The sequence below is a fragment of the Schistocerca gregaria genome, chromosome 1 (assembly GCF_023897955.1).
Source record: "Schistocerca gregaria isolate iqSchGreg1 chromosome 1, iqSchGreg1.2, whole genome shotgun sequence".
Lineage (NCBI taxonomy): Eukaryota > Metazoa > Arthropoda > Insecta > Orthoptera > Acrididae > Schistocerca > Schistocerca gregaria.
Genome location: NC_064920.1, coordinates 1,125,695,721 through 1,125,708,602, shown reverse-complemented (window position 1 = coordinate 1,125,708,602; position 12,882 = coordinate 1,125,695,721). Strand labels below are relative to the sequence as shown.

The 12,882-nt window shown below is 41.1% G+C and overlaps 1 protein-coding gene across 8 annotated transcripts in view; it reads right to left on the bottom strand.

Moving 5' to 3' along the window:
* LOC126283855 (uncharacterized) overlaps positions 1–12,882 on the bottom strand; it is a 242,530-nt gene that overhangs the window by 177,812 nt on the left and 51,836 nt on the right. For all 8 annotated transcript variants that reach the window (XM_049982308.1, XM_049982306.1, XM_049982307.1 and 5 more), the window contains one exon: positions 3,447–3,611. In XM_049982308.1, coding sequence (XP_049838265.1) covers positions 3,447–3,611 — 165 coding nt within the window. The remainder of the gene's footprint in view (positions 1–3,446; positions 3,612–12,882) is intronic.

Below are 12,882 nucleotides of genomic sequence, written 5' to 3'. Positions count from 1 at the left end.
TGCTGTTTCTTAGCTCCAACTAGAAAGCAATTAAATGGAATGTTGCAAGCTTTTATTGTAGTCCATCCACAGCAAAGCATCATCTTAAGATTAATTTATTCTTCTCTTCTAATTCCAAATATGCAATGTACCATCTACTAATTATAGCATGTGGACAACAAATAATTGCTTGCCTTTAATAATGTAAAGCAGAGATGGCCAAGATTTCAGCTCACGGGCCATGCCCAGCACCGAGTGCCAAAGCACTCAGCCTCACTTCACACTACCCCAGTACCATGCCAGACTGTTTGAGCATAAAGAGGGGAAAACAGTAAACACATTGCATTTAAATGGCAGTACATTCTTACTCTATATTACTTGGTCTTACATTTCACATTTTTCAACAACAAAGATCACAATCAAAACAGGTTTTCAGTATTAATTAATCATTTGTAGCATATTGACAACATAAGTTTTATATGATACAAACTATCAGCATATGTATAGACGCAAACAATTTCACAAAGTTTTGCTCTCAGGTTGCCACATAATTGACTTATTTAGTTTCATAATTGAAAAAAAGGTCTTCCACACAAATTTGTTGACCAGACTATTGTAGCACTTTTGCAAAGCTCATTATAGATACTTGGAAAATCTACCTAAGAAAAGCAATGCAGATGCACTGGACAGTTTTAAAGTAAAAAGATTTGTAATTAAAACTAGTATTACCTTGCAAGTCAATCAGTTACATCTTCACATGCACAGGGGTACTTTCAACTGAAAAACAAATGGTCTCAAAAACAGCTTGAAAACAGATATAAGCTAGACAGGTCGTTAAAAACTTTATAAGGGGTATCACTGTACTTCCATGACACAATTAATTCTTCAATGCTCTATTTTTAATGTCAGTGCGCTTAGAGAACTGGATTGTTTTTGTCAGAATGTGTCCCTTCTACAATGCGATTTTCTTTTTAAGGGCATGCCCATCAAATCAGAAACACATTATCCCGGAAAGCCGCACTGTGGGCAATGTGCAGTCAAGTCCACTTAAAATGTGAAGTCTGCAATCCATTTCGTGTGTTCTAATTTTTGTTCCTGCACTCCTCTTTCCTTCTTATATTCAACGATAGCGAGATTTAAATCGGAAAATCTGGAGATGTGCCCCTTGCCTTAACCACAATACTTTGCAGTAATAGATGAAGTCTCCACACTCACTCTTCTTTTCCAGTGAAAACTGTTGCAACTGGAAATAGATTAACGTGTGCGACTTCAGAAATTTTACTATTTATACCACCAATATCTCTATGTGCTCCACGCCTTCAAAATTAGCACAAAGTGCTACTTGACATACAGAACAATGAATCCTGTCCATCAATAATTGTAATTTTTTGCTATTTCACTGTTAACTGAAAGTTTATAAACTCTTTCTGCGTGGTACAACAATGTTTTTTCATAGCAAATAAGCAGTACCCGTTGCTTATGTGACCTGAGAATTCTCAACCCTCTCTTCCATCATTCCCATTCATTTTAAAGGATTGTGAAAACAGATCACTAGACTGCCTTTTTTTGTGCAAACAGCCACTGGACCTGTGAACATCCTTCATACTGTGAGCGAACAGTGAAGGGTAAACAGCGTTGATAGATGATTCTGTTGAACTCAGAGAGTTGTGCTGAGCACAAAATGCTGCACCACAATGCTAAATCAAATTTCACAGTGTTCTAGGTACTTCCAAGGAGGACTGAGCAAAACCAAGTAACAGGCCTGGGCTCAGCCTGCCACCCATGGCCGATACATGCTGCACGCAAGAAGTTTGGCACACCTTGGCCAGCCCTGATGTAAAGTGTGACCTATTGTAAAACTATGGCAGATGATTGTCCAGTGTAAATGTTTGACACCAAGGGAAAAAATGGTGTATCTTTGGATATTTCTGAACATGGATAATTGAAATGACATGAGCATCTGATACTGTATCTGCACTGATTGCAATTAACTTGGTTTTCAATTCTGCAGAGTTTGACACTATGTTCAACCTGAAATCTGTCATTTTGTGATTGCGGCATTGACGCTACTCAATAACTCGCATTTAATTGTTAAAGGAACCAGAGATCGGTGCTGCTACCATTTCAAAAAATTCTTTTGTATTTTTAGCTATATTTCCCTCACAGTAATGTATGGTTGAAACATGTTGAACAGCTAGCTACATGTTACCAGAATTTTCAATACAAGATTTGTAAATCAAGTGAATGTGCTTGATAAATAACATCAGTTTACAATGTCAGTTACAAATTATGGAAAGATACATGATTAATTAAGAAGCTAAGATGCTACACTACACTGTCAATACTTTTTTTTACTGTATACATCCTTCAAAATCGAATTAGAAACATTACAGAACCAAAAACTCATGCAAAATGAAAAATAGGTGTTTTCTTTTTTCGCAAGGAAAGTAAAGGTTTTAAGGAAAAGATAAGTTCATAAAACAATGTGGCACTCTCCTACATACCATCAAGAATTTTTTAAACATGAAAATCAATGAAGTTGATTCCCTTCTCTCGTTTCCCTCTTCCTTGCCGGGCACGCAGTGAGAAACACCTTGGATGGCAGCTTGTGCCGGCTAGCCATGGGCCAGTCTATACATTTCATACCTGCCCGTCCCTGTGTGCAGTGTAAACACAGTGTTTTGATCTTTGTAGTAGTCATACCTGCATTCCTGTTTTCTTATTCTCTTTTGCATTTACTTCAGCATTATTCCTAATTTACTATTTGTTGATAGTCCTGTACTCATCAGTTCAGAAATGCTGTTTTAGCAGCCACTGCATGTTAGTAATCCTACGATATCTAATCTTCAAGCTATTTGTCTCCCTTTTCAGACTCTGTAACCCTCCGACAAGATTAATATTCTATGCTCTGAGGCATAGAATGCGAAATTTGTTTTTCCCAGTGACAACTTCCTCAAGGGTAGTCCCCAACAGACTCTTGTGCCGGTAGTTACTGAAAAGACTGCTGCCCTTCTTCAAAAACCATGTTAGTCTGGCCTCTAGGAAGATACCACTCTGATGTGGTTGCATCTACAGTACTACTACAGTCTTTTTTGTAGATGCACACAAGCAACACCCACTACGTCAAGGTCCACTGTTCACGGGGATTTGACTTCTGTTTGGCATAGCCGTTTCCAGAGATGAAAAAAGTAAGTATTGAGGTGAACAAAGTTTATCCAGTGCCAGCTCACAGGTAATGCACTTTGACTTATGTTCGCTACAACTGTCACACCATGATGTGGGTCTGCCAGATAGGTCTCACAGTAGCACAGGCACTGCCTATGTGTATGTGTGATTGTTCTGTTTAGGGACAGCTGCATGGAAGAAGACTGAATGTTGATGGGACAAAGTCAGACAATTGCATCTGATGCTTGATATAATCAACACTTTTAGTTTTAGTGAGAAGTAACTGGACAAGCAACAATTACCTCACTTTTAGCTGAAGATATTGTTTCAATTACTGTTGTGACATTGTCCATATTGAAAGGAGTGTGCACATGATTCTTCTCTGACACTCTTCCTAGTAGTTTGCTGTGCTCCTCTTTCTTCTTCCGTGTACAATTTTTTGTGGGTTTTGGTCTTGTCACTGATGTCTGCAACAAATTTTCAGGATGTTATACTCATCAGTAATTTAATAAGTTAACAACTTACCGAATAGTTGAGGCACTGAGTTGTTGATAGATATGTAAACAAGACTGTGGTCTTTGCTCAATTTTGGACGAATCCTTCTTGAGAACTGTGGAGAAGCAGACACACACACACACACACACACACACACACACACACACACACACACACACACACACACACACCTGTATGGCTACATTGTCCCTACTGTTCACTATCTATGGCACTGGTGCTTGACTGTAACGAGTGGTTGTGTAAGGTGAGTGGGCAAGGAGAGAGAGAAAGAAGGGAGCGGGAGGGAGATTTAGAGAAGGGTGGCAAATGGTTGGGGAGTGGAGACAACAGGTCCACACATTGGTGGTGCAGCACCAGTGAGCTCACTCTGGCTGTGACAGTGGTTCATACAGTGAACAATGCCATGGAAGAATAGTTTGAGAACGGGGAGACAGAAAAGAGAAACACGGCTACTTCAGAGACAAGCGTATGGGCGCAGGGAGACAGCAAAAGGGTTACGGATCACGAGTGGAGGTGAGCATAGGGCAGGAGCTAGAGGAGATCAGGACCACCACAATTAGAGGATCAAAGGATATGTTATGAGGACAATTCCCATCTTCGTAGTTCAGAGAAGATGGTGTCGGGGACAAGGATCCATATGGCATGGTTTGTAAAGCAGCTGTTGAAATTGAGCATGATGTGCTTGGCAGTGTGTTCTGCATTTGGTGGACAATTCTACTCTTAGCTACAGTCAGGTAGTGACCATTCATTCAGATGGACATCTGGTTGCTGGCCATACCCATTTAAAATTCTGTGCAGAATTTACAGCAGAGCTGGTATATTATATAACTGCTTTCATAGGTGGCCCTACCTCTGTCAGGGTAGGATAGATCTGTGAGAGAACTAGAGTAGGATGTGCTGGACTATGAGGAGGTGGGAAAGATTATGGGTACGACAGTCCTCATTTCCAGACATGATGATGAGAAGTCAAAGGATATCATTCAACTGTTCCAGTCTGGTACGATATTGAACAAGGATGGGGGCGTGCTATTGCTGCAGGTTCCTGGGGAAGGTTGGAGGATTAGGGGCATGCATGAATATGGCAAAATAAAGCTGTCTGCAGATTAGATATGGAGGGAGATGTGTAATGCCTATCTGTGAAGGCTTATTAAGACATTCAGCATAGTGACTAATGATTATGCAGCACTGCCAACGCACCATCCATGGGTGGTGAGGCAATGTAGGGAAAACTTTTTAGTGTAGAAGTAATGGTTGCTATTAAAATGGAAATACTGTTGATTGTTAGTGGGTGTAATATGGATAGAGGTTTTGATGGAGTCATCAGATAAGTGACGGTCAGCTTCCAGGAAGGTGGCATATTTAGCTGAGAAAAGACCAAGTGAAGTGGATAGGAGAAAAGATGTTGACACTGTGGAGGGATGAGGGTAGGATGTCTTGAATTTGGGTCAAGATCATGAAGATATCATTAATGAAACTGAACCAGCCTAGAGGTTTAGGAGTTTGGGTGATTAGGAAATTTTCCTCTAGATGGCACATAAACAGGTTGGCATAGGAGTGTGCCATGCAGGTGTCCATAGCCATGCCGCACATTAGTTTGTACATATTTTCCTCAAAGATGATGATGTTATGTGTAAATATGTAACAGATTTCCTGTCCCTTATCCCTACACACCCTCAATCCTCCTACCTCATGAACCAGCTACAAGGATGTGCCGCCTGTTTCACCCAATACCATCCGAGACTTGAACAACCGAACCACATCCTTCATCAGGTCTTTGATTATCTATCATCTGTCCTGAAATGAGGGACATCCTGCCTAAGATCCTCCCAACCCCTTCTAAAGTGGTGTTCTCTCACCCACCACGCCTCCACAATGTCCTAGTCCACACCTGTGGCACTTCCAATCCCAACTCCTTGCTACAGGGATATGATCCCTGTGGCAAGGTGCAAGACCCAACCAATCCACTCACCCATCACATCATATTACAGTCCTGCCACAGGCTTATCCTACCCCATCACAAGCTGGGCCACCTGTGACAGCAATGATGTCATATACCAGCTGTGCTGCAATCATTGCATAGCTTTTTGTGCTGGTATGACTACCAACCAGCTGTCTACCAGGATAAATGGCCACAGCCATACTGTGGCCAAGGGAAAAGTGAACCACACTGTGTCACAACATGCAGCTGAACATATCATTCTTGATTTCAATGGCTGCTTCATAATCCAGGCCATCTGCATCCCCCCTCCACCACCAGCTTTTCTGAACTGCACAGATGGGACTTATCCTTAAAACACATCCCAGCCTTAACTTCTGTTAACTTACTGTCCTCACACCCTTTACTCAATAGTTTCCGCCCCCTCTGTCCTATCACCTTCTCCCAATTCACTTCCCCTCGACCTCATTGTGCACCGCTCTCCATCTACACGTCTGCTGGTATTTTACCTTTCTCTGCTCCTCTTTTTTTTCCCACTCCCCTGCCCCCCTCCTCTCACCTCAGCATCTCCTGATGCTGCACTTGGCAGCCTTGTCCTGCCACCATCTACTCCCTGCACAATCTGCCAGGCAGTGCTCACTTTTCTCCCACCACCATTACTCTGCTATCCCTCTCTCTTCCCTGCCCCAGTCCAGACTGCTGCAATCGTTTGACATGATACAGTTGCATTCTGGTTGGTGCGGACAGACAGTGCTCATGTTTGCTTGCGTGTGTGTGTGTGTGTGTGTGTGTGTGTGTGTGTGTGTGTGTGTGTGTGTGTGTGTGTGTTGTGTGTGTTGTGTGTGTTTTCCTTTCTCAACAAGGCTTTGGCTGAAAGCTCAATATGTAATAGATTTTTCATTGTGACTGTCTGCAACTCGAGGTGTCACATTTACATTGAGTAGCAATCCATCCTTTTCATGATATTGTTGATGTAATTTGTTAAGATGTGTATGGAATGAGGGACGGTATTCAGTATTTGTAAGGCCATGGGCTTGGGAGTTGGTGGTATATAGGGATGTGGCATCAACAATGATGAAAAGGGATCCAGCTAGTAATGGAGTCACAATGCTCAAAAACACCTGACCGCCTGTAACGCATCCAGTTATCCTTTCTGAACAGCCATCTAAGTGATTTCCTTTCGAGATCTGCTCGATCACGCAGATGGATCCAGACAAAGTAGTGTTCGTATGTCCATCCTTGTGTTAAATGATTACAAAGACTTCAGCTGTTCAATATGAAATGAAACTTAAAACACCTGCATCCATTTCTTTTGAATTTAATTTAATTATGCAACCAGTCTTGGTGTTCGATTAAACCATCGTCAGGGCCCTGTGTAAAAAAACAACAATACCTACATACTTAGATTAACAAACATACTAGTAAGCGGACAGCATAACATTTAAGAATCAATAATGTCCAAGGGAATTTACACTAAATATCTGTCAACAGGCAAACTGAACTGGATGCTACATCAGTGTTAGTGAACCATTAAAATGTAAAACGACAGCAGTTATGAAATTTTATGAATATTAACTGTGAGAAACATATAAAAGTATAAGGTCATACAACAGTAAAAACTAATCTAGTTATTGGAGGTCAGGAACATACACTGATCTCAGATACCTTTAGGTTCCTCGTACTTAGGAAAAATTAAAATGTAAAATTAATATAACACACTATAACAAATTACAGCTATGCACACAATTTTAAAATATAACACGAGAGACAGACACAAGCAAAATACCATGATTAAGAGGATAGTCTATGGGTAAATAGGTGTGTAGTTAGGTGACACAATAGACTTCAGATTCCTGAAGTATGCCTACAAAATTGTACAGAAATTTCTGTAGAGTCTTGTAGATACATGAAAAGATGTTTTCAGTGAAATCAGAAAGCAAGTAATCCAAAAAAAAGTGCACTTATATGACAAGTAGTCCTTGCAAGAGACAAGTTAGAGGATAGAGTCAACTACCATCAGTGATTCCTATAAAGGACAAGTGGTCAAAACAAAAGTGAATAAAAAATGTGAGGTAGAAAACATCAAGACTGTAATGAGGGCAAAGAGTTATGTTGTATGCAAACAAAAATGTGTCACGGAATCAAATACAAACAAACACCTACAGTGCAACATACTGAGAAATATATAAATAATACGCCAAAAGATAATTCCATGTACGATGCACAAGATGACAACATGAATCTATACATCTATTATGTAATAATATAAAACTGTTACAACTGAACATATATGGGAAAATACTATAAACAAACACCTATTTTGTATTATACCACAAAATTACATAAATATGTAACTACATGTCACGCAATAAATACAAGAAAGTGTCTATTGACACACAGTCAACATGGGTTTAGAAAGCATCATTCCTGTGAAACACAACTTCACATGAAGTGTTGAGTGCTACTGACAAGGGATTTCAGATCAATTCCGTATTTCTGGATTTCTGGAAGGTTTCTGACACTGTACCACACAAGTGGCTCATAGTGAAATTGCACGCTTATGGAATATCATCTCAGTTATGTGACTGGATTTGTGATTTCCTGTCAGAGGGGTCACAGTTCGTAGTAACTGACAGAAAGTCATTGAGTAAAACAGAAGTGATTTCTGGCGTTCCCCAAAGTAGTGTTATAGGCCTTTTGCTGTTCCTTATCTATATTAATGATTTTGGAGACAATCTGAGCAGATGTCTTCGGTTGTTTGCAGATGACGCTGTCGTTTATCGACTAATAAAGTCATCAGAAGATCAAAACAAACTGCAAAATGATTTAGAAAAGATATCTGAATGGTGCGAAAAGTGGCAGTTGACCCTAAATAACGAAAAGTGTGAGGTCATCCACATGAGTGCTAAAAGAAACTCGTTACACTTCGGTTACACAATAAATCAGCCTAATCTAAAAGCCATAAAGTCAAATAAATACCTAGGTATTACAATTATGAACAACTTAAATTGGAAGAAACAGACAAAAAATGTTGGGGGAAGGCTAACCAAAGACTGTGTTTTATTGGCAGGACACTTAGAAAATGTAACAGATCTACTAAGGAGACTGCCTACAATATGCTTGTCTGTCCTCTCTTAGAATACTGCTGTGTGGTGTGGGATCCTTACCAGATAGGACTGACGGAGTACATTGAAAAAGTTCAAAGAAAGGTAGCATGTTTTGTATCATCGTGAAATATGGGAGAGTATCACAGAAATGATACAGGATTTGAGCTGGACATCATTAAAAGAAAGGCGTTTTTCGTTGCGATAGAATCTTCTCACGAAATTCCAATCACCAACTTTCTCCTCCGAATGCAAAAATATTTTGTTGACACCAACCTACATAAGGAGGAACGATGATCAAGATAAAATAAGGGAAATCAGAGCTCATACAGAAAGATATAAGTGTTCATTCTTTCCACTATACGAGATTGGAATAATAGAGAATTGTGAAGGTGGTTCAATGAACCCTCTGCCAGGCACTTAAATGTGATTTGCAGAGTATCCATGTAGATGTAGAATGCAGGAAACATCAAGACAGTAATGAAGGCAAACAACGTGTCTTACGTGTCCAACAAATGTGTTGAAGATCCAGACAAGTAACTGCCATTTATATCAAGAAATATATATATGTAATACATCAAATGGGTAATTTCCTGACAAGGTGGACAAAATTTAAGGGTGAATGTATCCTTGTATCGTATGAGAAAATTACAATAGGACACCATCAGGGAATATACTAAACACAAATATCTATCTTGTACAATATCAGAAATATATGGAATATATGTAAGGAAACAGAAACTAATATAGCTAATGCCATCAAGTGATGGGGTAGTCTTGTAAAAACAAACACCTATGTCATAAATCAGACCTATGTGACCAGGTAAAGATTCAGACACTACTATAACATAACTCCAACAATGTGGTGTAGCAAACATTAATATAACACATCAATGAATCGAATTAAGAATAGGTGATAGGTCAAAGAATATTAATATATATGTCACACAATAAATTTAAAAACCAGGAGGTACTACAAGCAAACATCTGTGTCATACGATATCTAATATATTACACAAAAGTAAAACACAGGAGTGTAGAGCACCATAAAAAGATCACATTAACAGCCAAGTACAAAATATTTTGCATAAAAAGAATATTCATGTATGTAATGAGAAACAAATAAAATATTAACATGTGGAGTTACACGTCAATATGTAGTCAGCAAAATGTTAGCAACATCTAAAGCAATCAGAATCAACTTGTATGTGAACATCCAGGGATGTTGGTATATTACAGCAAACTTGTTTGTCTATATATGTTTCTTCTATACATTCGTTGGATACATACAACACATTGTTTGCCGTCATTACTGTCTTGATGTTTCCTACCTTAACTGTTATGTATTTACTGTGTGACACGTAAATATTTATTTACATAAATTTTTGGTGTTATATAAAATAGGTGTTTGTCTATAGTATATTGCCTGTATATGTTCTACTGTCAAGGTTTTATACACTCCTGGAAATTGAAATAAGAACACCGTGAATTCATTGTCCCAGGAAGGGGAAACTTTATTGACACATTCCTGGGGTCAGATATATCACGTGATCACACTGACAGAACCACAGGCACATAGACACAGGCAACAGAGCATGCACAATGTCGGCACTAGTACAGTGTATATACACCTTTCGCAGCAATGCAGGCTGGTATTCACCCATGCAGACGATCGTAGAGATGCTGGATGTAGTCCTGTGGAACGGCTTGCCATGCCATTTCCACCTGGCGCCTCAGTTGGACCAGCGTTCGTGCTTGACGTGCAGACCGCGTGAGACGACGCTTCATCCAGTCCCAAACATGCTCAATGGGGGACAGGTCCGGAGAACTTGCTGGCCTGGGTAGTTGACTTACACCTTCTAGAGCACGTTGGGTGGCACAGGATACATGCGGACGTGCATTGTCCTGTTGGAACAGCAAGTTCCCTTGACGGTCTAGGAATGGTAGAACGATGGGTTCGATGACGGTTTGGATGTACCGTGCACTATTCAGTGTCCCCTCGACGATCACCAGAGGTGTACGGCCAGTGTAGGAGATCGCCCCCCCACACCATGATGCCGGGTGTTGGCCCTGTGTGCCTCGGTCGTATGCAGTCCTGATTGTGACGCTCACCTGCACGGCGCCAAACACGCATACGACTATCATTGGCACCAAGGCAAAAGCGACTCTCATCGCTGAAGACGACACGTCTCCATTCGTCCCTCCATTCACGCCTGTCGCGACACCACTGGAGGCGGGCTGCACTATGTTGGGGCATGAGCGGAAGACGGCCTAACGGTGTGCGGGACCGTAGCGCAGCTTCATGGAGACAGTTGCGAATGGTCCTCGCCAATACCCCAGGACCAACAGTGTCCCTAATTTGCTGGGAAGTGGCGGTGCGGTCATCTACGGCACTGCGTAGGATCCTACGGTCTTGGCGTGCATCCGTGTGTTGCTGCGGTCCGGTCCCAGGTCGACGGGCACGTGCACCTTCCGCCGACCACTGGCGACAACATCGATGTACTGTGGAGACCTCACGCCCCACGTGTTGAGCAATTCGGCGGTACGTCCACCTGGCCTCCCGCATGCCCACTATACGCCCTCGCTCAAAGTCCGTCAACTGCACATACAGTTCAAGTCCACGCTGTCGCGGCATGCTACCAGTGTTAAAGACTGCGATGGAGCTCCGTATGCCACGGCAAACTGGCTGACACTGACGGCGGCGGTGCACAAATGCTGTGCAGCTAGCGCCATTCGACGGCCAACACCGCGGTTCCTGGTGTGTCCGCTGTGCCGTGCATGTGATCATTGCTTGTACAGCCCTCTCGCAGTGTCCGGAGCAAGTATGGTGTTTCTGACACACCGGTGTCAATGTGTTCTTTTTTCCATTTCCAGGAGTGTATTATTAATGATAAATGGATACTTTCACTCTTTCATTTTGTACACCTTATCTGGATATTATCTTCTGATGTATTAATTATATATTTTGTGGTATGTTGTGACATAGGTGTTTGTTTATGTCTGGTTCTTTGACACATTTTTGGATACATATGACATTTCAGTTGTGTGGTGACAAGGTGTCAAAAGCTATGATGTCCTCCTTGTAAGTCAGATATGCCAGAGTTGTATATGATGGTGCCCAGGACAGCTTTTGACCCAAATGTCGTGATTCTTTCCTTGTTCTCTTTCCTTTCAAGGATGATGGGAAAATGGGGTACTGAAGTGCACTCTGGGGTCCTTTCTTGATGCTCACTGTGAAAATGTTGCTGGTCTCAGGTCTTTACTCACTTTGCTTTGATAAGTACATGTGCTTGTGGTGGATAATGGTGTGCTGGACATTGGCTGTGTCTTAGGTATCCACCTTGGGAACAGGTTTCTGCACCACAAAAGCATACAAAGTGGCAGATACAGGTGGTCTTGTCACCTTATATTCTTTTTTGGCTTCTGCATAGATCCACTTGTTCACTTTCATTTCATAGAATTTGTGTTCCTCAGCAAAAAACAGGGCAGTCTTGTCTCCAGATTGGATGGCTCCCAGAACTGTTAATGCATATAGCTGGAGACATGCAATAAATCCCAGATTTATGGGTTGCCTTTCCGCACTACCCACAGGTCACTTCATGTCCAGAACCCAACATTGTATGGCCTGTTTGCTGGCATTTGTAACACTGGATAGGGTTAGGCACTTAAGGCCTCTGCCATAATGTGTTCAGGCAGCATTGGAGAACTGAAGGTCATAACAAATTTCTCCAATATCCCTTTGTGTTCTTTGGTCCACATTAAGTACCACATGTTATGCCCATTCTTGTTTGAGTTCTGAGAGGTCTATCTCTATAATAGCATAGCATGTGAACACACCATTGCTTGAGTTGGAGTTATACAATTTTTTTTACTTCCTAAGAAGTTTCAACCAACAAGAAACAATTTCATAAATGCTTACTACACTTTAAGCCATCAGAAAACACTTCTAATCCTTTATGAATATATAAGGGGGATACTTTTCAAATGCCCTCTCCTGCCTCTTCATCACTACAAACACATTCTAAATTATGACTCCTTGAGCCTCATTACTAAATACAATTTGATTATCAGCCTGCCTTATTTGTCTGGATTAGTGGGCTGGAGTATTCCCAGATTTATTTTATTTTTATTTACACATCAAGTTCCGTAGGACCAAATTGAGGAGCAAACCTCCAAGGTCAT